The sequence below is a fragment of the Phodopus roborovskii genome, unplaced genomic scaffold (assembly GCF_943737965.1).
Source record: "Phodopus roborovskii unplaced genomic scaffold, PHOROB, whole genome shotgun sequence".
Classification (NCBI taxonomy): Eukaryota; Metazoa; Chordata; class Mammalia; order Rodentia; family Cricetidae; genus Phodopus; species Phodopus roborovskii.
In genome coordinates, this window is record NW_026126416.1 from 14,643,668 (window position 1) to 14,670,877 (window position 27,210).

The 27,210-nt window shown below is 38.2% G+C and overlaps 1 protein-coding gene across 5 annotated transcripts in view; it reads left to right on the forward strand.

The window, feature by feature from the left end:
* Tasp1 (taspase 1) overlaps positions 1-27,210 on the forward strand; it is a 201,562-nt gene that overhangs the window by 139,041 nt on the left and 35,311 nt on the right. For all 5 annotated transcript variants that reach the window (XR_007834444.1, XM_051183284.1, XM_051183283.1 and 2 more), the window contains 2 exons: positions 4,278-4,388; positions 19,451-19,561. Coding sequence is in view for 4 of the 5 variants with exons in the window: in XM_051183284.1 (XP_051039241.1) it covers positions 4,278-4,388; positions 19,451-19,561 (222 nt within the window). In the remaining variant the exon portion in view is untranslated. The remainder of the gene's footprint in view (positions 1-4,277; positions 4,389-19,450; positions 19,562-27,210) is intronic.

Sequence of the window (27,210 nt, forward strand, 5' to 3'; positions counted from 1 at the left end):
CCTCCCAAATGCCACCATGCCCAGCTTTCTGTCTTTATTTCTCTTTCTTATTTGTATTTTACTTCCCCCCTTTTTCATTTCATTGCCTTGTCTTGTTGCAATGCCTTGGATCTTTAGCATGCTGCTGAACAAAAGTTATGAACACAGACAGTAGTTGGACTTTTGTCATTGACTGGCATATTGACTGTAGGTTTTTGTAGGTGTTCTCACTTTCTATAAATTGCTAATAGAATTTATAAGTTTATTCATACATTCATTTTCAAATGTAATTGTTTTGTTCATGATACTGAAGGGCCTGGTATTGATTCAAGACACGCCAAGGCCAAGGTCTCAGCATAGAGAAAATTTATTTGACCCAGTGAGATAAAAGGCATGGAACAAGAGAAAAAGATTGGAGATAGAGGGTGAGGGAGAAGAGAATGGGGGAAAGGGAGAGGGGAGAAAAGGGACAAGAAAGAAGGAAAGGGGTATTTGTCCCAGAGGGACAAAGGACTGCCTCTGGATAGAGAGGAGACAGATATATAGACGAATGTTGACTTTTAAAGGAAGAAACGGAAACCCTGTGTTAGAATGAGGTGTTTAATTTAAATTGACTGTGTTAATTATGTGAGCTTAAGAGAGTTTTTGATTGCTAGATTTCAGTATTTTGATAGCTAGACCTTGGTAGTCAGCCTCAGGAGGAAGAGGAGGAAGTGGCCAAATAAATAAGGGAATAGATCTTGGTGGTTAGCTTTAGGAATGTAATTCTAATGGATTTTAGCAAGGCATAGGGAATGGGGGGAGAAAGATGAGGCCTGCCAGAGCCATGTTTACCATGCTCCTTGGGCTGGGTAGATCCCTTGAGATATAACTGTGTCTAATTTATTAAGAGACAAATAGAACTGGGTTATATCTTTTTGTGATATTAGCAGTTAAGTTTTATTACCTTATAAATATTTTATATGTTATATAAGTACATGTAGTCTTATTCTGTTATAACCCCTTCATATATTATTTAGGATACTTCAAATCTATTGAAAATAATTTTTTTCCACAAACCCTTTATGTGTTCCTATAGGAAAGGCAGAAAAATGCTTGATTTTTTTCCCTTCAGTTATCATATTAAAACTAGCAAATCAAAAACAGCTAATGCTTTTTTAAAAAAAATGTATTTGTTTAATTCATGAAAGTGCATCAAAAACAGATGTGTTGAGGTCAAAGGATAGTTTGGGGGTAGTTAGTTTGCTCCTTTTATCAGGTAGATCCCTGGGATCAAACACCCACCCCCAGTTTCCCTTATTTCATTTATTTTAAAATAGTCTCATGTAGGCAGGCTGGCCTGTGGCTCCCTATGTAGCTGGGCATCACCACACACACACACACACACACACACACACACACACACACACACACACACACACACCTTTCCCAATTGCTATTTGCTTTGTTTGTTTTCAAGTCTTCGTTGTATTCATAGTTTTTTTTTTTTTTTATTAAGTTCTGAGATCTTGCCATAGTTTTCCTTGTATAAGCAATGACAAAAAGAAGATGTAGTAGCTGGGTAGTCATGGCACATACATGTGATTCCAGCACTTGGGAGGCAAAGGCAGGGTGATCTCTGCGAGTTTGGGGTCAGCCTGGTCTACAGAGCAAGTTCCAGGACAGGTCCCAAGCTACACAGAGAAACCCTGCCTTGAAAAACTACAAATAAATAAATGAGAAGACGTAGTGGAAAATGTGTTTCTCATGTGTATGAGTAAAAAAAAATGAAATTCAAATAACATGTGAGTCATGCTTCAATTCTATTGCGGTGTGTTCTGAGGAACTTTGGTATATAGTAGATAACAACTCCAATTTTCTTTCTTGGACTCCATGGTAGAAAAAGCTGTGGTGTCCTAACCCTTATGTTAAAGGTAATAATATCCCAGAATATAAATCAAAATTTTAATAGTTTCTTAGTAAAACTCAGTTATTGGGAAACCCTTTATACACTACTGTAATAAGAAAGAAAAACATCTTCCTGACTCATGTGAATTTTTGATGTAATGTTATAACTTCATGTGGTTTAGCTGTTTTACTTGAGGTGTGCATATAACCTTCTGAACATTGATTTAGCATATAGTATGTTTATTTTTTATGTCACTATTGTCTTAAAGTATAACATTACATTATTCAACATCAAATATATGCACAAAAGGAATTAAAATGTATGGAGTTTTGTGACCTTAACACAATGTCCTTATACAGTGTCAAACATGTTTTTAACTATTAGTTTTATTTTTTCTGTTATGAAATGAATAGTAGTGAACAAAATGAGGATTGACATAATCCTGCCCACAAAGTTCTGTGTTAAATTCCATGGGGAGTTTTGTCTAACTATAGATATTTACAAAGAGATCTTAAAAGGTGACATTTCTGTAAGACATCAGACAGTTTGAGAGTTGGGCTCACACATGAACTGTTGACATCTTGGCATGAATATACATAGTATACTTCATGTATACATGAAGAGGACTTTCCTGACATGAAATCAGGCAGCAACATGGTTTAATGGTTATTAGAGATATTGTTTCTTAAGATCTCTCAGCAGTACTTGATTCTGCTCACACTACTACTACTCAGGAGAGATCTAAGTATCATTTAGTTTTCATTTATTTCACAGACTGAAGGTTTCTCTCCATCAAAAGAAGAAGTTGTTGCTGTTATTTAGAAGTGGTTTCTGGCTGGAGAAATAGCTCAGTGGTTAAGACCACGTAACTTCCCTTTCAGAGGACATGAGTTTGATTCTCAGCACCTCCAGGCAGTTCTGTACTGTTTGTCTGCAACTCCAGTTCCAAGGAATCTAACAGCCTCTCTGGCCTTTCAGCACCATGCATGCATGTGATGCACAGACATTTATTCACACATTTAAAATGAATATAACTGTTTAAACAAACAAAAATAAAAGTGGTTGCTTAATTTAGCCATTTTACACCAAGGTTCATTATAATTGTTGTGATCCTCCTTTGTTCTGCTTTTCCCCAATGTGTATGAGTATTTTGTGGTGTGCATGTGTGTGTGTGTATGTAAATTGCAGACATGTTAAATTGTGCCTTGTCCTGCCAGGAATCTGACTGGATACTAGACACTCCTTTATGGAGCTCCTTTTGAAGGTAGCTGAAAGATTCTTGTCTTTTAGGTTCCCAGAAACTTAGATCATGATACCAGATTTAAATACTTTAAATTTTTTTTCTTGTAGAAAAGATCCTCTTCCTTTCCAAGAAATGTTGTACTAGAACTCACCAATCCTTAAATTGAGTTTCCATTGACTATACATTTGCAGTGTCTACTACCATACATACTCTGTTCACTACTCTTAATCAGTACAAACCTGCCTTAGCCTACTCTGTCTCTGAGTGGTCCAAGTTTATTTGAAGTTAAAAATCCTCACCTCTCTCTCTCCCCCTCCTTCCCTTCTTCCCTCCTCATTCCTTCGCAGTCTCCTCCCTTGCTTCCCTTCCTTCCCCTTTCTCCCTCACCCCTTTCTTCCTTCTCTGCCTTTTTTATGTGTATGAGTTTTTGCCTTTGTGAATGTATGTACATCATGTGTGTGCCCAGTAACCCACATCAGTCTGGAATTACAGACAGTTGTGGGTGCTGGGAACTGGACCAAGGTCCTCTGTAATAACAAGTATTTTTAACTGGTGAACCATCTCTTGAGTCCCAAAATTTACATTTTCTTTAAAACTACAGAGACAATTACTTCTAAAAGCTATGTAGTATGGAAGAATGTAAGACAGTTGTTTTATTATGTCCCCCTCAAATTGTTGGTATATGATTTTCTTGAGCAACAGGTAGGGAGAGATTTAGGCTGACCCTGAAGATGCCTACATTTCTCTCTAACCATCCAGGCAAGTGGAGTGTCAAAAAAGAAAATGGTTGACAGCTGCAGGAACCTCTTATTAAGTGGGAGAGTAAGACCACCCAACAGAATGGTTTGTAGTTACTCATTAGTGGGAATGAGATAGAACCCTAGGTACAGAATCTGAATTCCCATGTTACACAATTATTCCTCTGAAAGAGGGGTTTTATTTTAACTATTTTCTTTTGAGATTAAATTGTCCCTTGTTTCTTGATATTGTATCAAATGCCATTACTAAAATTACCAGACTGTTCTTAGAGGTCATTTCATTCCCTTGATGAGTTGTCATGTTACATAAATACTTAGTAAGTTGTGTGCAAGGGTGTTTTGTGTTAATGAGATAAGCAAAGCATTCAGTATTGCTTTTCCTCAACTGTTGTTTTTCTTGGACTTGTAGGATGTGGAGAGCATCTTGTGCGCACCATACTGGCTAGAGAATGTTCACATGCTTTACAAGCTGAAGATGCTCACCAAGCTCTGTTGGAAACTATGCAAAACAAGTTTATCAGTAAGTGGAACTTTGAGAAAAGGATGCCTTCTATTTAGAAAACTTCCCTGAGCTGTATACATAAGGAATCAATTTTCCCACATAAGCCTCTAGATTTTTCTTCACTGCCTATCATGAAGTTAGACCTTCAGTTAATATTGTTTATGAGCAGAAATTCTATCATAGTAGCTACTACAGCATGATATCAGCTATTTAACTAATTTAATGTCTAGATTCTGAGACTTTATCGAGCATTTAAGTAACAAATACTCAAATGAAATTCTGTAAAAGAAGTTCAAAGGACAATGTTCTGTAACATGTTTGAAATGCAGTTGGGGCATTGTATTATTCTCACCTTATTGCCACGTGCACTGCACAGGCCAAGATGGAACCCTGTTTGGCCATTTGCCTAGTTCTCTAACTAGATATGTATACATGTATGTGTTGGGGAATAATCTGAGGATGGAGGAGGAAAATTTCCTTGTTTGTTTGAATTGTAATTAAAACAATGAATTGAATTGAATTGAAAAAGTGGTCTGCTTAGGTAGATGTGGCACTCCTGTTCTAACCAGGACTTAGAAACCATACAATAGATTAAATGGGTGAAGTCTAAAAAGAAGACTTTCTAACGATGATAAACAGTAGCTATAAGGTAAATGGAGAGTGTTTGCTACTGTGCTGATTAGTGTTTATGTCTAGATAGACAATATCTGAGGGTCATCTGAGTAAAAGAAACCTCAACTGAGAAAATGGCTCCATTAGGTAAGTGTGGTGCATTTTCTTGGTCAATAATTGATGTACCCCACTGCAGACAATGCTACCCTTGGGCAGGCAGTTCTGAGTTGTATAAGAAAGTAGGCTTAGCAAGTCAGTCAGTAAAAAATGGTGCTCCTTCATTGCCTCTGCTTCAGTTCCTGATTGAGTGCCTGCCCTGTTGTCCCTGAGTGATAGAGTGTGACTGAATAGTTGTAAGCTGAAATAAACCCTCTTCTCCCCAAGTTGCTTTTGGTCATGGTGCTTTGTCATAGCAGTGGAAACCCTAGACAGGTACCCTAGGATGAAAGTTTCCCTACTTAGATTTTAAATCCCATCAGAGATGATGTAGATTGGTTATCAGGCAGCTGACCGTTGCTCATTGGGTCAAGATTAAATGGATCTGGAATCAAATGAATTAGGTCATCCTGCAGAGTTTAGAAAGGCCACAGATGCTGAGCTCTGGGTGACTTATGTGCAGTGGGTGCCAGGTTTTCAGAGCATACAGGTTGCAGGGAACATAGAGAAGGAATGACTTGCTTGACAGATGACCCTGTGGGATGCAGGGGTTTGTTGAAAAATTCATGGATGACAGTTGTGTTCAGTCTGCTGAGCTCTAGTTTCTATGTTGAGGGCTGTAGAAGAGTTATCACTGGGCCTGGCTGCACGGTTCTGGATGAACACTTTGTGGACCTGTAGCTGAGGCAGACTCTATTAGGTAGCTTTGTGTCCATTCTGCCAAGTCCACCACTCTTCCCCAGTCTGTGCTGGAAGTTATAAAGGCGACTATATTGTAGCTGTGCTTAACTTCTCAAACTTTAATTGTTGACTCACCTTGCTGCTTTTATTTATTTAAATATTCCTATATATACACTTACTCTTTTGTTCTGTTTTATTTCTGTTTTGGTGGCACTTGGACTTCAGGGAGCATCTGAGTTCTGGGGTCCTATGTGGAGGGACACTGATCCTGCAATTCATTTCCTTAACTTTTGGCTTCTGCCAGGATATGACTTGCCCTCCATCTATTTGTAGGCAATCAGCCTTTGTTACCGTTGAATTCACTGTAGCTTCTGGCTTCCTTAGCCCACATATCACTGACCACAGATACTCAAATGACAGACAGCTCAGCTTCTGAGCTACATGTTCCCTCTCAGCTTTTACAGTGAACCTTAGTGGTTCTTAGTGTAGAACCTTAGTGTAGACTGATACTTCTGGATATTTTATGGTAGTCATGTCACATCAGATTTTTGTCCCTCACTTGTAGAGCATCTTGCTGTTCTGAGTGTGCCTTGGAGTGGGGAACTTCACCATCAGTTTCTCTCTTTCTACATCTTGCTGGGAAAGGGAACATACGTCTCTTCTGTTCTTTGATTTTTTTTTTTTTTTTTTTTTTTTGCCCACATCTACCTGGAGCTGTTTTTTGTTGTGCGGCCCCCCCCCCACTTCTGTTGGCTCTGGAAGAGAAACAGAAACTCTTACTTTAGTTTTCCCATAAATCATAAATCTAATTTAACAATTCTTATGGAGACCAGGCTAAACAAAGTATTTCTCCAAATCATTGTTTTCCCAATAATTTTGGCCATACCTATTCCAAGTTCTTTGTCTTCTGAAATTGTTACAATGTGGAATTTGCAAAAGCCCTCAAAGAAGTCCAGAGAATGAAACAAAATTCATCTGGGTTCATTGATAGGGAAATGAAGGGATCGCAGTGTGAGACTAAATCCTGAAAGACTCATCAAAATCCTAAGTTGTCACCTTGATCTTTTAAAAGCAGCATGCTCTGTTAGAAAGGAAGTTTTCAGACAGACAGACAGACAGACAGACAGACAGACAGACACACACACACACACACACACACACACACACACACAGAGAGAGAGAGAGAGAGAGAGAGAGAGAGAGAGAGAGAGAGAGAATTAATAAGAAATTATTCTCAGAAACATATTTATGAGAAAATAGAATGGCTGACCAAAGGGGAATTTATTTCACGAGGAAGGGATTTTGAACAAGTGTTTTCTTATGTTCTTCTTCTTATGGGTATATTGCCTGTATATATGTCTGTGCACTTCATCTGTGCATGGTGCATGCAGAAGCCAGGAGAATGTCTTGAATCATTTGAAACTGGAGTTGTAAATGGTTATAGGCCACTGTAGTGTTCTAGAAATTGAGCCCAGGTCTTTTTGGAAGAGCACCAAGTGTTCTTGATCACTGAGACATCTTTTTAGTCTGCTTTCTCAGATTCCTTATGCTAAGGTTATGAAGGATTCAAAAAAGATCCAAGGTTCTAAATCATCTGGATGGTTGTCCTCCCTCCCTCCTCCCTCCCTCCCTCCCTCTCTCCCCCTCTCTCTGTCTCTCTGTGTCTCTCCTTTTTTCCCTCTTTTCCCCTCCCTCTTTCTTGTCTCTCTCTCTGTGTGTGTGTGTGCTAATAAGTGCTATTTGATATTGACATACAATCAGGAATGAATTATGAATAGGCCTTGAGGTCTACCAATAGTGAATTTCAGAAAAGATTGGTTGCACTCTTGTTGAGTTCTCAGATCTCTCAGTAAGATTCAGATCTTATTCTTTTATTTCATTAATAGTGTTGAATGCTGTTTTTAAATAAACATGACTCTTGCCTTAATAACATTTGATTTATATGATTCACCGTCATTGTATATAAACGGCATTTGTAGTCTCAGGACATCAAAAATTGAAAAATAGAGGTTCATGATAGCTAACTTTAGAAATCCTGTGACAAGTCAGGTGACGATAGCATGCACTTTAATTCCAACACTGAGGAGGAAGAGGCAGGCTGGTCTCTGTGAGTGTGAGGCCAGCCTGGTCTACAAAGCAATTATCAGGATAGCCATGATTGTAACACAGAGAAACCCTGTCTTGGACACCCAGCCACCCAGGAAATCCTGTGACATATAATTATAGTGTATGATCACTTTGTATCTACCAATACAAAGGACTCTACTGAATCTAAAGCCACTGAGTTACTGTTAATTCCACTCCAAATTTGGGTCTAGGGACTCCCTAAATGTTACTCTCTTCTGGCGCTTTGCTCTTTTGTGTAGCTTTGAAAACTTGGTAATGACATTGAGCAGTCTTGCCTCTGGTAGTCTATTATTTAGAGCCTTTTGAACCCTCTTAAGAACTCCTTGCTTTAGAGAGGAGCAGGGTTCTTTACAGAGCTCAGCTAATTGGTCCTGCTTATTTAATAGTTAAAAGTTAAAATTCAGGGATTTGCCTTTAAAGCCATCTTGTTAGCCAGTGAGTATTGATTTGTTCTGTAACTTTGTGTAAAATATAGAAGAATGTCCTAAGACTCGGGGCAGCTGGTCCTCTTTAGTTTTGTCCCATCCCTTGGTTGGAGCAAGTCACTTAAATGCTTTTCTCTCTTTTAAGATCAGGAATATTAGGTAAGGGGAAATTTAAAAATTCCTTGGCTGTGCTAAATTTTCTTGGTTCTCTACTGGAGTCAGTCCATAAATCTGAATTTCTTTTTAATCAGATGATTTGGACATGGGATTAGGAAATAAAAAAATTTAGGAAGTTCATGTGGCCATTACAAAGTACTTGGAATGAGATAAATTGGATTTAGTGGAGGCCTGGACTAAAAGCAAGGAGGTTGAGTTCTCCTTTTAGTGCACTGATAATTAGCTATCTAAAAAAGACAGGTCTCTTTGTTCTCTTTCTTCACTGTAGAATGAGGAGGCAGATTTGCATGCCCCCAAAACTCCTTCAAGTTCCAAAACTTTACTAGATCCTTAGATTAGTTCATGGGTGCATCTAAACTACCTCTAAAAGTACAGTTATACATCAAATAATACATCAGTTAAAATTCTGTATTAAGACTGAGTTAGTGGCATCAGGTTCCCTCATAGAATGAAATGGTAGAAATCTTCTCAGGCAGTGATTGAAGGAAGGTAATGACTACTTACTTCATCTTGTGGAAATAATGAAATTCTTCCACTTTTTGCTTTTTATTTGTTTTTACACAAAATGTAAAAACCAATATAAAGATTATCTTGCAATATTGATAGAGAAGTTTTATATAATAACCAAGTCAAGTAACTCTGTATTGCTCATCTGAATCTCATTCCATTTGTCAGAAAGAATCATTGCTAAAGGTTTATGATTTCATACTCTTTTATCAGCTATTTTTTGAGCGCTTTAATAAGTATGTAGACAAAATTTCATAATTTTCAATTTCACTTAATGGCCCTCCTTCCTTTCTCTGTTTTCTCTTGCTTTTTTTTTTTTTTTTTTTTTAAAAGACAGGGTCTCATATAGCCAATCCTGACCTTGAACTTCAAATCCTCTTTCTTAGCCTCTCAACCACCAGATTATAGTGCACGGCTATACCTGTTTACTTAACATATCTTGATGCTCTTTTTATGTTAGTATAGTTAATCTAATAGCTGAGTTAGTCCATAATTCTATGATGTATTAAGTTTTACTGGAAAGGATTTAAATTAACTGTATCATTTTATCCTGATTGAACTTTCACCTCTTCATATTCCTCTAAGTCATCTATCTGCTATCTACCATATTTCTTATTTTTAAAATATATTTAATTGATTTTATTAATTCTTAATGTATTATTAACTTATGAATTTTAATAATTCATAAATATATTTGGATCACATTCATCTCCTTCCCCAGCTTCTCCCATATTCACCATCTATACATTGGAGCCTGCCCTGGAGTGTGGTGGGTCAACTGTGCTCTGCAAAAGGAGCCATGTAAATAGGCCTTTAGTGAATAATGGTGCAGCCTAGGAGAAGTGTTTTATAGCTCCATGTTCAAGAGGGATATGATAGTTAATGGGGCCTCAGTTGGGTTTTCTTCTTCCTCTCAGCTGTTTAGGCTTAGATTAAACCTCACAAATTGAAGTTCTGATTAAAGAGTTTAATAACAGAATAAAGAGTTAATAACAGAATGCTTCATATTGAAGCGAATGCATAGCTTACTGCCTAATAATTGTCTGATAATTATTTATTAAAATTTCACACACTGATTGACTGTGTATGTCTTTATTTTGATATATATCTTAGGGCTATTGTTTGTTTTTAAAATCAGATTATCTTGTGAGGCCTGGTAGTGCAGGTATCAGTTTTGCTTCTTGGGAGGTTTAGGCATGATAATCACAAGCTAAAGGACAGCTTGAGCAAATTGTTGATAGTTTGTCCCAAAATAAGAATCAAAAAGGTGTGGATGCAGATCATTAATAGCATGCCTGGCCAGCATGTGCAAGATGGTTGGTTAAATCTCCATTACTGTTTTAAAATATAGTGTCTGTATACCAGTGTGAGGACCAGGTCTCATTTCTGGAGGTAGAGCCCATGAAAGTGTAGGTATCCTCCTGTGACTGGAGGCTGACTTGTGTCATACTTTTCACAATGAGTCTCCAGCAACTGGAACTCCTTGGTCATCAGGTAGTTCAAGTTTTCCCATTTTGGCACTGATTCCACTGGTGGACAAACAATTCTATGATATCATTTCTGTCATAAATCCCATGGATGAGCTTTTATATTGATATTGATTGTTCACCTGGCAGGGTCTTTAATTATGCAGGAGACAAGTCTCTGCTCCTGTCTTTGGGGTATTATCTACATGAGCTTAATTGAAATGGGGAGATCCACTTTAACTGTGGTGTCACCATTCTATGAGCTGCAGCCCTGAACTGACTGAACAAAAACGAGTGAGTGATTGGACTAGTGGCATTCATCTTTGCCTTTGTCTGAGTCCACACCGTAGCCTACTGCCTCAAACTCCTGTTTCTGTGACTTTTCTTTACTGAGGACCACCACACTATTAGGCAAAATAAGCACGTTCTTCCTTAAGTTACTTTTGATGGGCATTTTATCCCAACAATGTGGAAGGTAACTTATCCATTCAGCTTTTCAGTATTTGTTAAGACACAGTGGCTGCTTCCATGTTCCTGAGGTGCCAGACTGCGCTGTTCATACTCTTATTTCAATAATGATCAACATTTTCAAACATAGAAAATTATAGCTAAAAATAACCACTTTAGTTTTGTCTCTTTTACGACTAATGGTTTTATTCATTCTGTAAGAATTTCATATAATGTATTTCCCTTCTCATAAGTCTTCCCAAATCTTCCTTCATTTCTTTCTACCCTTTCTCTGAAGAAACAATGCCAAAAACATGGAGTCCTTTTTATGTTGCCCAGTCAGTATTCCTCAGCATGGGTGGTTAATATACTCAGTGTCATGTCATTGAAGAAAACTCTCCCAGAACCTGTCAATTCTGAATAACTTCTTGTCTTGGGTTAGGATTTAGTACTCATTTCTCCTCCTCCATGCTGGAGTTTTGTCTGGCATTTGTCTTATTAATTTTGGCCATTCCAATCAGGGCAAGATGCAGCAGCTTTAACTTTGCATTTCCTTGATGACTAAGGATGTTGAGCAAAAGTATTTAATATTTTAAGAACTCTTTTTAATTCTATACTCCACTTGTAAAGTGGGTTGTTTTGTTTCAAAGTTATTATTATCATTATTATTATTTTTAGTTCTTTGTGTATTCTAGATACTAACTCTGTCAGATGTATAATTGATAAAGTTGGTCCCCCCCCCCAATTCTGTAGGATGTCTCTTCTCTTGAATTATGGTGTCATTTGTTACACAGAAGCCTTTTAGTTTATAGGACCCCATTTAGCTATTGTTCTTAATGCCTGAGCTGTTTGGAGTCCTACTTTAAAAGTTCTTTCCTGTGGCAATTAGTTTTTCTATTCCTTAGTTTACCTACTGTCAGATTCAGGATGTGAGGTCTTAATGTTGAGGTCCTTGATATATTTGGAGTCAAGTTTTAACTTTTAAGCTTTATACAGGCTGAAAATATGCATCTATTATTATTCTTTTATGTGCAGTCATCTAATTTGACCAGTTGTAGAAGATACTCTCTTTTCCCAGTTATATTTTTGGTTTCTTTGTCATGTATTTCTAAGTATGTGGACTTAATGCTTGGTTGGCTCTTCTATTTCTTTCTGTTGATCAATGTGTCTGTTTTTATTACTGCAAGCTCTATAGTATAACTACAAATCAGAATGATGGTATTTCCAGTGCTTCCTTTATTATTCAGGACTGTGTTAGCTATCCTGTTTGGTTGTGTTTGGGGGATATGTGTGGTATGGTCTGCATGTAGGTGTGTATTTCCATATGAAGTTTAGGGTGATTTTTTTTTTTTTTCAGTTTCTGTGAAGAATTGTGTTGGAGTTGTTGTAGGGATTGTAGTAAATCTGTAGATTGCTTTTGATAGAATGGCCATTTTCACACTATATGTCTTACCAATTTATGAGCATGAGAGAGCTTATGTCTTCTTCAGTTTCTTTCTTGAATATTTTAAAGGTTTTTACTACACAAATTTTTCATTTGTTTGGTTAGATTTTTTTCTAAGATTTTTTCTTTGGGGGGGGGTGAGGTTGTTGTGAATGGTTTGGTTTCCTGGTTTCTTTCTCAGCCATATTTGTCATTTGTATATAGGAAAGCTACTCACTATTATGTGTTTATTTTGTATCCTGCCACTTTGCTGAAAGTGTTGATCAACTATAGGAGTTTCCTGGTGGAGCTTTTAGGGTCTTTTGTGTAATAGCTCACAATCTGCAAATAAGGATACGTGTGTTTTAAAAAAAATCCTGTATAAATGTTTAGTGCCTCTGACTTTTTTTAAATTAATTTATTTTTTTACATTCCAATCCCAGTTTCCCCTCTCTCCTTTCCTCCTGCCTCTCCCACTGCCCCCTCCCATCTGCTCCTAGGAGAGGGTAAGACCTCCCTAGGAAGTTTACTAATTCTGTCTCATCATCTCCTTGAGGCAGGACCAAGGCATCTCTCCACCCCTACACAAACCCCTGTGTCTAGACTGGGCAAGGTATCTCTCCATATAGAATGGGCTCCTGAGTCAGTTTGTGCATTAGAGTTAGATCTTGGACCCACTGCCAGTGACCTCATATATTGCCCCAGTGACACCATTGTCACCTGTATTAAGGGAGTCGAGCAGCTTCCCCATTGTCAGACCTAAGTCAGTGATCTCTCACTAGCTTGGGTCAGCTGGCTCTGTGGGTTTCCCATCATGGTTTTCTTTTGACTCCTTTGTTCATATTATCTCTCTTCTTTCCTTTAATATTTTTTAAATCATGACTCATTTTCCATCACTGCCAGTTTTAAGAAATTTATCATTTAATTCTTCAGTTTCTTCTTTTATTTATTAGACATAATAAAAGGTTTCCCACTGCCTAAGGCTTCTAGGCATGTATGAACTGTATGAAATAGGCCATTAAATCAAGCAGAGCCACAAAAATTCCATAACCAAGGTGGAGAAAAAGTTTAGCGCTTTATTTAGCAAAAATAATAATTAAAAAAAAAAGCCAAAAATATATCCTAGCTCTAAGGCCAACAATTCAAGCTTTGTTAAATTAGGTCACAGAGAATTCCAGAGATAAATGGGGCTTGGGGGACTGGTAAGAAGAGTCTTAGATCAGAGAAGGAATTTCACAGCAGTCTGCTGCGAGATGTCCTGAATTCTGACATCCATCCTCAGTCACTGCACTGACATTGTTTCATGATAAGGGAACATATAAATGATGGAATTTAAAGGGGAGACTGAAGTCCATACCCGCCTGCCCTCATTCTAGGGTCACACATGGGCCCCAGCTGAGGAGGAGCGGCCACTGCCCTTCTCAGTGTCCATCTGAGTCAAATATCTCCTTGCCTCACTTTTAAGCAGCATCTTCCTTATGGTAGGAACAGTGTGCCTCCAGCCATCCTGCCATATTGTGTTAGACCCCCGTGGAAGGGGAGCTGTCCAGAGAACATGGAGGCATCTCCAGACTCCCTAATAAACTCACCTAGACCTCTACAAAAACCTTGTTGGCAGTCTTCCTATTCCTCCTAACAGCTGGTTGACCCACCTGTTCTCCTCAGAACAGCCTGTTTGAGTTTCTTCTCTAAAGACTTTGTTCTTCAAATATTCTCACCCCTTTGATGCCTTTCCACTATGAAAACAGATGCAAATGTAGGCAAGTACTCCATGGTCTATGAGATATCATTACTTCTTGACCCCTCAACTTCATTCCAGGTCTTGCTCATTATGTAGGGCTTTTTCATCTTATTTTTGTTTTTATAAATTCCCATGTCTTTAACTCTTCAGTACCTTGGCATGTCCTATTTCCTTAGCTTGTTGTATCCTCCTTTATAATGTTTGTCTTGTTCCTTCTTTACCTTTTATTAAAATTTCAAACACTATCCTTTCAGAAAGTATCATTAGCAGTGGATTCTTCATCTTAAGTCTCCATCTTAGCCCTTGATTTGAGTTTCTATGGAGCTATTTTAAGTAATTCTGTGTTGTGTATCATTGCTTTCTTGGCTGTTTTCAACATCAGCACGTAGCCAGGGATCCAGGACTTTATGTGTTTGTTTGTTTCTATTGATCTATACAATGCAATGTGTAGAGTAAGTAATACCCAGATAGGGTAAGTAACTAGTAATAATAAATACCTTAAGAATAAATGAAGAAATAAGAATGCTATCCATACACTCTTTGAGGTAATGTATCATCTTCTGGTAACCCCTTTCCTTTTATTATATAAAACAAGAACAGTTTAAGTATGTGATACTTCCAGTGGGAAGGAGATACTCATAGTGAAGAGCTCCTTATTGTGAGAACTGTGTTCATCAGCCAGACTTTTGGAAATAATGAAAATGTGTTTGGAATTCCATTAGACAAAGATGTCCCTTAGTGATTTATTTACTGTGTCCTCAGCTTGCCAAGCAAAAGATTTTGGCAAGTGGTATTACCCTCTTGACCTTCTGAATCATCAGTCTTTCAAAGCTTCTCTTATACCATAGATTTCTATTTATTTTTTATTCATTTGATTTCAGCAAAGTACTGTGACCTACTATATCCTAGCTATTGCCCTCTGACTTTTTCACTTCAGTGTGTGTGTGTGTGTGTGTGTGTGTGTGTGTGTGTGTGTGTGTGTGTGTGTGTGTGTGTTCCTCTTCTTTTCTTCATAGGGCCGTGTTCCTCCCACCCCCCTTTTTGGGTGAACTAGTTCTGAAATTATTGATATGAAAACCCTACTCTGTACCCAGGACTAGTTGTCTCTGAGTGCTATTTATACCAGGTACGTGGTGCTTTCCTGCCTGTGGTTGATCTGCTTTTCAGTAATTCTATGGTACCCTGTAGGGGATACTGAGAACCTATGATGTTCTAAATTTCATCTTCTCTAAACCCAAAGAGCAATGTTATGGGCATATGTTTAAACAGGTTACAGAGGGAAGGTGAGTAGAGTGTGTACTCTGGGCAAATGGGTATAAAGGAAAACAACTCAAAAAGGGAAAACATACAGACCAGAGCCCCAGAAGGTGTGTGGTGCTCTTGATAGCCTAATGCCCTTTAAGATCTTTGTGCAGAGATTGGCACAGACACTTTCAGGTGTTTATCTGCATTATTTGAGTATTTGGACATTATTTGCCAAGTCTATGATAAAACAAAACACATCAGCTGGGTCCTGAAGCAAAAGACACTGCTTAAAAATATAGAGTTCTGGGAGACACCTTGAACTATATTATAGAGGGCATAAGATTTAGCACACACATGGGATCTTGACCGTAATAAGCAAAGACTCTGTTTCTTCAGAATTATTTAAAATGTTTTACATGTTTTAAATACTGAATAGGAAAGTCTTTCATGTGCTTTTGAGTAGTTAAATTAAACCTTTTCCAATTCAGAGTGTTTTAACCTCACACAGACAATGTGACATCCAGCCTCTCTTGGAAACATGAGGGCTTTTATTTCATTGTGTTTGAGTTTTGTTCTGTTTTGTGAGACCAAGTTGAAGATCACGTGCCATGAATTTTTTGTTTTAGAAAAATGGATAGTGGTAAATGAGGGTAGATTGAAAGGCCAAGAACTGAGAAAAAGTTTGTATTAAGTATATCAGAGGACATTCTACAGTTACACCTATTTGATTAAAAGCTTAAGAGAAGTATCAAGTATTTACCAAAGGAAATTTTATCAGTATATTTGACTCATAGGCACAAATTTATTTAAATTTGTTTAATTAAAATTTATTTCAATTATGTCCAGATAAAATGTATAATAAGAACTAAAGGTAAGACTTTTAAGGAATGCTTAAAAAAATGAGAAAACAGAAAATATTATTTTATGATAAAATATTGAGGAGAAACTGATCCAATCAAGTAGAATATGCTGTAAGACGGTAAGTAAATTCATGAACTATTTATATGAGAGTATTTTTTCATTTTAAAAATTATGGGTTCAAATTCATATGAAAATTAATATATGATAAAACATATTTTATAAGTCAGTAGAAAGAGGACATTTTTATGTCAGACAAGGAATGAATGTTTCACCAAAGTTTTATTATGCAATTGATTGACTATTTAGGGGGAGTAAGCCCACCACAAGTTCTCCACAGCAATCTTTATCCCCAAATTAATTCCAGAAGTTTGACGTCTTAAAATTAAAGACTGTAATTGTAAAAGTACTAGTAGAAAACATGGGCATGGGAAAAATATTTTCATAATTTCCCACTAGCAAAGGCTTCCCTGTAAAACTTACAACACAGAAGCCTTAAACAAAAAGATTGACAGATCAGCTACATAAACATCAAAATATGTAATCCAGAAATGAAGAATCATAAGTAAAATAAAAGTAATTGTTAAATTGGGGAAGACACTTGCATCACACAGCTTGCTATAGAATGTAGCAAATTAGGAAATTAAAAAAAAAATTAGTCTGGTATTTTTTTTTACACTTGTGCATACCAGCATTTTTGTTTTGTTTCTTTATTAATTTATCTTTCCAAGTAAAAGTACATTTTAAGCTGAGATTGTTTTATTTTCCTGATAGAAATGTGGCACGAAGGTTTGAACTTTCAGCCAAAGCAAGCCCTCCTTCCTTAAACAACTTTGGCCAGATGTTCTGTCACCACTAGAAGACAAGTAGTTAATACAGAGATGGAGGGCAGAGGGTCATTTCCCCTATCTCCCTCTTCATAGGTTCCCTAACCCTCTTTGCCTTCTCCCTTGCCATAAAGCAAGGATAAGTTATTTTTTAGTGCCTCTCAAATAGGTTTCTCCTCTTATGTCTGTTGGTTTGCAGAAAGGGATTATCCAGTCTCTGCAGGCTTAGGGGTCCATCTCTTCTCTAGTATGAATCATGGATCATACATCAGGGATTGAAAAGTGTGCTAGCTAGTTTTATGTCAGCTTGATACAGCTAGAGTCATCTGAGAGAAGGGAATGTCAATTACGAAAATACCTCCAGAAGTTCAGGCTGTCAGCAGACTACCCTGGAGTACATTTTATTAATTAATGATCCTTGGGGGAAGGCCCAGTCAGGGCTGATGTTCCTGGGTTCTGTAAGAAAGCAGGCTGAGCAAACCCTGGGTAACAATCCGCTAAGCAGCACCCCTCCATGGCCTCTGTATCCGCTCCTGCCTCCACGTTCCTGCCCTGTTTGAGTTCCTGTCCTAACTTCTGTTGATGATGAACAGTAATGTAGAAGCATAAACCAAATAAACAGTTTCCTCCTCAGGTAGGATTGGTCATGTATTTCATCACAGCAAGCTTTCTGTAAAAGGCAGAGATTGAAGATCAGTGGCTTCACAAACTTCCTCGTGGCCCCTGCCACATATTTGCTCCTGCCTTGTTTTTTTCCTCTCCTATTTTTTTTTTTTTTTTTTTTTTACTTTTTACATGTAAACCATTAAAATTTTTTGTTTGTTTGTTTTAATCCTTAGCCAGTCATAGTTTGCTGACCACTTTTCTGGGGGATTTTTTCAGACATTGAACCAGTTACCTTTGTTTCATCTCTGGTTTGTACATTTGCCTTCAGAGAGTTAAGCCTCTGAGTTCTGATCCTTTCCATTTTTCTAGCTAAACTAGATGGCTTTTTGAAGGTTCCTTCTGCTACAATGTTCTCTACTTCCTGGAAATTTGAGATTTAGCTTTCATGGGTGTCTTAGTTAGTCTTTCTATTGCTGTGATAAAACACCATGAGCAAAAGCTACTTGGGGAGTAAAGGTCTTTCATCAACTATAGTTCTGCATCACAGCCCCTCATTGAAGGAATCTGGAGGCAGGAGCTGATGCAGAGGTCATGGAGGAGTGCTGCTTACTGGCTTGCCCCTCATGGCTTGCTCAGCCTGCTTTTTTATAGTATCCAGGACCACCACCCACAGTGATCTGGACCCTCCCACATCACTCACCAATCAAGAAAATGCCCTACAGACCTCCCTACAAGCTAATCCCATGAATGCATTTTTTAAACTTAAGATTACTTCTTCATAGCTTGTGTTAACTTGACATAAGAACTAGCTTGCACACCAGGTCTGCGAGGGAAATAACTGCTTCTCTCTCCATTTCTTCTTTACCAAATATCTCACCCCCCACCTCTTTTATTTAACTTTTTGAGTCATTTTTATCCCTGAGTTCTTTTCCACCCAACATTCCCTGGGATTTGAGGAGGGCGTGGAGATAAATGCATGTATTTAATCTACTAAATTTAACCAGAAGTTTCCCCCAAATCCAATTTGGTTGGTTTTATTTTTACTACTTTCTTTGATAGTTGTTGGGTTAATTTTACATTTGTTCTCCACGTGCCCACTTGTTATGCCAGATGTTTAAGAAGATGTCCTTGGGGAAGAAAAATGAGGGGATTTAAAACGTAATGTTCTTGAAATGTTCACAATGGTTAAGTGTGTGAGATCTCAAGGAGGCTGGGCTGTTTCTGACCACCAGATTCACATAATAGAAATTCAGCTTCACCCTTATTTGTGTAAACCATCAGGACCATTTTTAAATGTTTGTAATAAACTTTGTGGCTTATTGTTTAAAATTGAATTTAAGGTAGTAAATCAAAGTGCTTGGTGGTATGCCTCTGGCAGCAGGGAGAGTCTTGTGCAGGATCTCTGAGAGCTGATCAAAGGCTGATGCTGAAGTGTGTGTGTGTGTGTGTGTGTGTGTGTGTGTGTGTGTGTGTGTGTGTGTGTGGTTGTTTGGTCCTTTAATCTGGTGGTGTTTCCAGTTCTATTCCAAATACAGTACTGCACATGCTCTCCCTCACTCTTGTCATCTTGGCAATATTCGGCACTGCCTTTGCCAAATGGCTCCCGTTCAGGCATAAGACTGCCTTTGCCATGAAGTGTATATAAGGTATGAACATTGCTTGTCAGAAACTGGGCATCTTCCAAGTTCTCATTCATGCCACATTTGTTCTAGTAATCAAATGGAAATTGAAAATGAAAAAACAAAAGTGACAGAAAGGTGACTGCCAGTCTTCTCTGCCCAGGTTCACCTTTCCTTGCCAGTGAAGATGGTGTGCTTGGTGGTGTGATTGTTCTCCGGTCATGCAGATGTTCTTCAGAGTCAGACTCCTCCCCAAATAAGCAGACACTTCTGGGTAAGTGGAGTATTCATCTATTATAAAGTTCCTTCCTTCCTTCCTTCCTTCCTTCCTTCCTTCCTTCCTTCCTTCCTTCCTTCCTTTTTTTTAAGACATGAAAGACTGATGTCGTTAAGTCAGCAATTGTCCTTGTGATATCTGTCACATCCCACTGCTTGCACTCTTGCCTCTCTGTAGATAAATTTACAAAACATCACAGTTTATTTTTAAGACTGTGCTTAAAGAGTATTTTAAAATGAGCTTCAGTAAAGTCTTATAGCATGTCTCACTCTCCTGTCTTATTCCATGAAACATTAGAGGTGACAGTTCATATAATAACATGGGAACAGGATTCTTTCTGTTCCCCTTCCTCTAAAGGAAGAAGACTGTATGAGGAGCTACTGGTGTAGACCTTAGTCCTGATTCCCTGGCCAATTAGCTTTGCTACTGTCATGTATCACTTTACTGTCCTCTGGCACATCTTCATCTGTAAAATGACATGCTTGCCAACTTTCCTCTTAAAACAGTTTTCAGGAAGGGATGGTCAGTGAGTGATTTTGCAGATTGCAGCTGTGCATCCAGATGTGTAGCCTTGGGTCTAGCCAAGAAGGTCTAGCTTCATACCTGTAGGATGAAGCCACCTCCCTTCCATCTATCAAGACTGGTAGGGTTGCCATGGCCCACTGTCTGCTTTTTACTCATCTATTTATCTAGATAGAAACTTCTTTAAAAAGTCTGTGTAGCGGGACTCTAGATGTGTCATTTAAATAAATTTGTAAAGTGTACATATATCCAGAAAACACAAATCATAGCTGCTTTCTTGATAAATTATTCCCGAGTGAGCCTACCTTATGTAATCTGTACTCAGATTTAAAAGATTGAACTTTATAGCCTCATGGTCTCTGTCTTCGTCTGAGTTATCCACTACCCTACTAACACAAGAGTTTTATACAAATGGAATTTATAGATTATATACTGTTATATGTGGCTTTCAGTGAACTCTGGCCATAGTTTGTCTTAAGAACTTCAGTGGTGACAATGAAGGTGCATTTGTGTCTTTGGGTAGCTCTGCTAGTCTTTAGTTCTCATTTGGGCATCTTGGTTCTCATCTTTGGGAGACCTGGGACAATTGTCCCAGGTACCCCCCTCCCCTCACTCTACCTTGGATTTTTGTCTGTTTATTTATCTTGGTTTTTTTTTTTTTTTTTTTCAAGACAGGGTTTTTATATGTAGCTCAGGTTGTCTTGGAACTTCCTCTGTAGACTAGGCTGGCCACGAACTCAGAGATCTACTTACTTCTGCCTCCTGAGTGCTGGGTTTAAAAGCATGTGCCTTGTGAACTGTGGTCTTTCCCCCTTCACATTCCCATCCCCTGCCCCAGTCTTCCCCAGTTTAGGCTTCCCTTTTCTATTAGCTCATAGACAGTTCACACTTGTTTATTATCAGTTTCTCTGTAACATACCTGCAGCTGGGTTGATAGCCTAACCAAGGGCAATTAGAAAAGAAGACAATGGCCTGTAAAAAAGGGCAAAGATGAAAATGTGACCAAAAGAACTAGATCAACCCCAGTGTCAGAGTAGCCTAAATAAGAGTGATAGATGTTTTTGTGACTAATTTATTGTATGTTTAAGCTGAAGGTTGACTATCTTTCTAAAATATGCTGAAATAAAACCAGGATATGTATCTCTTAACATTATTTCCATGTTCTCTATTATTATTTCATTACTTTCTTGTTGTCTAGGCTAGCTTCAAATCTCTATCCTTGTATCTAGCCTCTCCAATGCTGGAATTACAGGTGTATTCCACCATGTCTGGCTTTACTTTTGATTGACATGTAATTATACACACGGATAGTATGCAATGTGATGATTCATTTTATCTGTGAATTGTATATTGATCAAATCTGGCCAGTTAGCATATCTGTCACTTAAGCTTAGTATTTCTTTATTCATAGCACATCTAAAATACTCTCTTGCAGCTACTTTGAAATATGTAGTATATTATGGGTAGCTACATTCACTCTGGTGGCCAACAGAACTTATTCCTGCTATCTGCCTGCAGTATGTGTCCCTAAGTGACAATTACACTCCTCTCCCCAGACTTAGGAAGCTTTTCAGATTTTGTATATGTTATGGTCATTTTTACCCTTTTATTGAGGAGGCACGTGCGCGCACACACACACACACACACACACACACACCACCACCACCACCACCACCACCACCACCACCACCACCACACCACACCACTACCTCTGGGTTACTTTTGGGTTTCAGGATGGATACCAGTTACCTAACCTAGTGGGAAGAGTTCTCACTCGCTTTCTAACAGTTTAGAGAGCATGCTCTCAAGTATTATTTTCAACTTATTCTTTATTACATATACTCGTTGCCAATGTCCCAAGTCCTTGTCTTTCAAATAGCATTTTCAAGGGAACATCCTCTCCCCACCCCCACTTGACCTCACTGTTGCATTTTTCTTGGAAATTCACTGTCCTGGTAACCAATTTTTAATGCCTTGCTCAAATGTGAATTCTCTGGAAGAGTTTCCAACATATTTCCTCCTTCCTTGTGCTCTGCTAGTACCATGCAGTTTACATATTTCTGACACTTAACAGGAAACTCCCTATCAGATACTAAAGTGCTTTCCTGCTTTTCTAGCATGGGTATTTTTTCCCCCTCCAGTTATCTGATAAACAACTGGATAAATCACAGGTCATTGAGAACCAGAGAGAGGATTAGGTATTTGATAACACTTTTTTATGGATTAGAGCATTCTTCTTTCTGAGAGACATCCTGCACATTGTAAGCAATGTGGGCAGCTACTGTGTCACTGAAATTTGTGGCCATGTTCATAATAGGTTTTCAGGAATTCTTAGATACACGAATTTAAGTGCCAAATGCAGTTTTTGTATTATCTTATCAGGGCTCTCTCTTTCTCCACCCCTCCCCCAACATGAACATGGATGTGATTGCAGGTGCATATGTGTGAAGATTAGAAAACAGCGTCAGGTGTCCTCTTCCTCCTCCTCACTTGACAGGGCTTGTCTAGTTCTTCATACTGCTTCATACTCAAGGCTAGCTATCTTCTGAGCATCTCCTGAGTTCTTCTGTGTCTTCTTATCACTGAATCTAGCTTTTATGTAGATTCTGGGAATTGAAACTCAATAGCAAGTGCTTTACGCACTGAGCCATTTCTCTAACCCAGAACTAATCTTTTTGAGATGACTACTCTCCAGCGAAATGAAATATCACATAAAATATCCTTATATGTTCTAAAAAGAAGACACCATAGGTTGGAAATTTGTCTAATGAATGTCCACGAACAAGATTTAGAGATAGTTTAAATGGCTCCCAGAAAACAGCTTCTGTACCTAGTCATGTATAGGGATAGTGTGGCCACAAACATGTTTGCAACACTTGTCTGCCATGTCCTACTCTCCAGATCAAGAGATGCTGTCAAATCCCAGCCTACAGACTGCACATTTAGCACAAAGCAAATTTTTGTCTCTGGATGAGACAGCTGAAAAGAATTAATTTTCTATATGCTTTTAGAGGGAGGGAAAAGGCCAGTATATTTTTACCTGCTAAAGTATAATCGCATGTTTTGCAGGCCTTGTAGGAGTGCTTTCTTGAGGCTGATGGACATAGTATGGTTAGGAAATGTGCAAACAGGCTGGCAAGATGGCTCAGCAGTTAAAAGCACTGGCTGCTTTTCCAGATCTCTTAAGTTTGATAGCTAGCACTCACATGGTGGCTCAGTACCCTTCTGGCCTTGCTGGGCATCAGACATGCACATGGTAAACATACATACTTGTAGGCAAAATATTCGTACATGTTAAAATAAAAGGTTTTAAATTGTGCAGACAAAGGCACATCAATCAGGCTCTCCAATGGGGACAGTGAGTATGTTGCTTTTTAAAACTTGTGATTGAAAGGCAATTAGCATACATGCAAACATTTCCATAAACAACCAATCCTGCTATGTGGAACATTTTGTCCTTTGTATTCTATATCCCATCTCTTGATTGGAGCCTATGAAGTTAAAGATTTTCTCTCTTAAGTGCCACAGGCCAGTGTGCAATAGGCACCATATAGTTCAGGAAAATCTTTTTTTTTTTTTTTAAGTTTTATTTTATATTTTTTCTTATTTTTACATATCAATCCCAGTTCCCTTTCCCTCCTATCCTCCCATGTCTCTCCCCACCCCAAGGAAGGTGAGGCCTTCCAGGAGGGATCATCAAAATCTGTCAAGCCATTTGGGATAGGGCCTGGTCCCTCCCCATGTCTCTAGGCTAAGGGAGTATCCCTTCTTGGGGAATGGGTTCCCTAGGTCCTTTCATGCACCAGGTATACATCCTGTTTCCACTGTAAGAGGTCCCATAGACTGTCCAGGCCTTCTAACAGAGTTCAGGAGGTCTGGAAAGCAATCCAGAGTAGATGTGTATATTTGGCAGTTACCTTTGGTTCAAGGCTCTTTTGTAGTTCTTCATATTAGATTGGATTTCAGACTCACATTCACTGAGAGTCTGATCATCTCTTGAGTACACATGGTGATTGTTACTTTACTGTTAGGTTAATCCCACTTTACTTAGGGAATAAGTTCTTTCTATCTGGAAATGTGTTTATGTTGCTGATAATTAAATTTTGAGTATGATACGCTTCCATTTCACTAGCTACCCCTTGTGGTTTTCATCTTTTACTGTGCAATGTTTCATATATGTTTTAAAGAAGGACATAATAAATTTGTGAGTTATAAAGGGTAATAATAAAATGAACACCTGTGGGCCTGACGCCCAGCCCAAGAAATTGCCCATTACCCATATCTTTGAAAGCCCCATGTGGGCCTCTCTGATCTTACAGCCTTCTTTTCCTGAGCTTTTATTTCACGGTTCCCTTTGAGTTTTCCTTAAACCCTTTTCATATTTCTATGTTTCCGAAAGGTATGTTGTGTGCTAGTGCTTGATCTTGAACTTTTATGAGAATTTCTTTGGTCTCTTTCCTACCTGAAAGGAAAATGAGTTCCTTTATCATTTTCAGCTTAACTCTATCAAATCAAACTGCTCTGCAGTTGCCAATTAGAACTTCAGTGTGATTCCTCCCTCTCCCAGCCAGTTCCAGAACACACAGTTCTTTATTGAATACTTTTTGTTGTGTTGTTGCTTCTCCTGTTACCAAAACATGCTGTAGTTTTTAAATTATTATTATATTGACTTGATGCTTCCTGGAATATTCAAAAGATAAAAGGTCATTTTACTGCAACTTAAAATTCCTCCGAATTTTTGGTTTTCCTGGTATTAAACTTTTGGCAAGCTTCTAAATGGATGTGTTCAAAGGAGCTTTCTTCTGGCACACCAGCAACATCCCTTTTTTTCATTACATGGTGCTGGCCTCTGTGAGCACCTATGACAAGACACTTCTGGGAGGTACTCATGGCCGTGAAGCCAAAGAGAAAGCAAATTCATGTCTAGGACAGGAGAAGGAGAGTGGCCCTGTGGATATTTGTCTGATGTTGCCAAATTGCCTGCAAAATGCAATTAAAACTTCCTTTCCCATGAGGACCTCTGTGGTCTCCCGTGGCAGGAAGCTCATTTCTTTTGTGCCACAGCAGTGCTTTGGAGGAGTCCCATCTCTGCTGCTGACCACATGAGAGATGGGATGGCGTTTTAATTCTTATTGAAGTCGAGAGGAAACACACACTGATAAAGTAACCGAGCTGTTCAGCAATAAGCAGATATATTATTAAACGTTTTAGCGACTGAGAGTAGCATTAACAAATTCGGGAAGTGCTCTGTGATTTGTGTTTTTGGAAATATTTTTAGTTACTTTATAACAGAACATTTCTTCCTTTAAATGTCACTCACATATTATTTTAAAACTAGCAATAGACTTTTAGGCTATAATTTTCTTCTCTTTATAAGAAATATAGTTCTAGCTATTAGCTAGCCAGAAGTGTTTTTTTTTTTTTTTTTTTATTTGTTTTGTTTTGTTTGTTTGGTTGGTTGGTTTAGTTTTCTGTCTAAAAATACGAAGATTTCTAGGTCAAATTCTGGCAGTTATGTACTTCTGGTAGCTCTTCTAAAACTCAGGAAACAATTTTGCCAAATTTTATAGTTAACTTTGGTCTGTTTCAAGGGTAGTAGGTGTCACTGGACCATGAGGTAAATCCTAAAAGGAAAGGTAATTGCTGAATGAATAAAATCACATCTCCATTAACATAGTATTACTATTGCCTTTCTGTTTAGTAGGGATCACCCAGATCTCAGCCAGTGGCCTGACTTCAGCAGTTTCTAATTCAGTAAGAGGTTAAAATAGGAAGAGGATCGAAATGTCCTGAGGGCTTGTATTTCTGTTTGACACATATCCCTTCCTTTTTTAGTAAAATTGGCATCTTTTTAGTCTTTAACAAAGCAGAATGAGCCCTGGAAAGAAGGAATGTTTATATCCTCAACTTGGTGTAAGTGGCATCTATGGAACTCAGCCTCCATTGCTCCCCAGACTGTTTGCTAATGAAGTTTTATAGGGAGGCATGCTAACTCAGCTACCTCATGGGCGTAATGAGACATGCCGTGTTTGATTCATACTGAGTGTGTCAATACAGTGAAGCATTTTTGTATATTATTATTATTATTGATTCATACTGAGTGTGTCAATACAGTGAAGCATGTTTGTATATTATTATTATTATTGATTCATATTGAATGTGTCAATACAGTGAAGCATTTTTGTATATTATTATTATTGATTCATACTGAGTGTGTCAATACAGTGAAGCATTTTTGTATATTATTATTATTATTATTGATTCATACTGAGTGTGTCAATACAGTGAAGCATTTTTATATATTATTATTATTATTATTATTAATTATTCTTTTAACAAATGTGAGCCACCTACTGGGTTAAAGTACTTAACATCCAGAAGCAGATAAGAGGAAGCTATTGTATTTACAGTTCTCATTCTTCCCATTGAAAAGGGAAGTTTTCTTTATTTAGTAAGTAGTTACTTATATGGTGTCTGAAGCATCCTCTAATATGCTGTCCCACCCAAGGAAGGCGAAGGAACAGCAGCTGACTTGGCAACTGCCCAGCCAAGACTATTCTGAGTTTAGGGTTCTGTGTTCCTCCAGGGAACTCTGGGATGGAAAGCCAAGTGGAGAGGTTTTAAATGGTTGTGGGAGTCAGGGCAGCTGGGGATTGTTAACAACAATGGGAAAATGTATGTGAGTGCCTGTCTGCGTGTGTATCTGTCTATTCGGTGTGTGTGTGTGTGTCTGCCTGCATATGTGTTTCTCTGTGGTTTATGTATGCTTATGTGTAACTGTATGTGCCTGTGTATCTGTACATGTAATTTTAGTGGGGTGGCCAAGTGCTTTTTTTGTTTGTTTTTTTGTTTAGAAGGAGAATTCCTTTGAATGGAAATACCTTGCTCACAGCCTGGTAAGGGCACTTTGTTTTATAGAATGTAATTTAATTGGGATGGTATGTGAATGATGGAGAAAGAGAAACATTCAATGGGTAACTTGTAGCTCTAATAGTAAATAGGGGAGGTGGTGACTTAAATGACACAGGAAGGCCAAGCTTTGCATTGGGCCTTCTGGCTGGTTCATATAGCAGAAGTCACCAAGACTTACATAGAGCCTTCCTGAGCATTAGGCTCCACTTGTT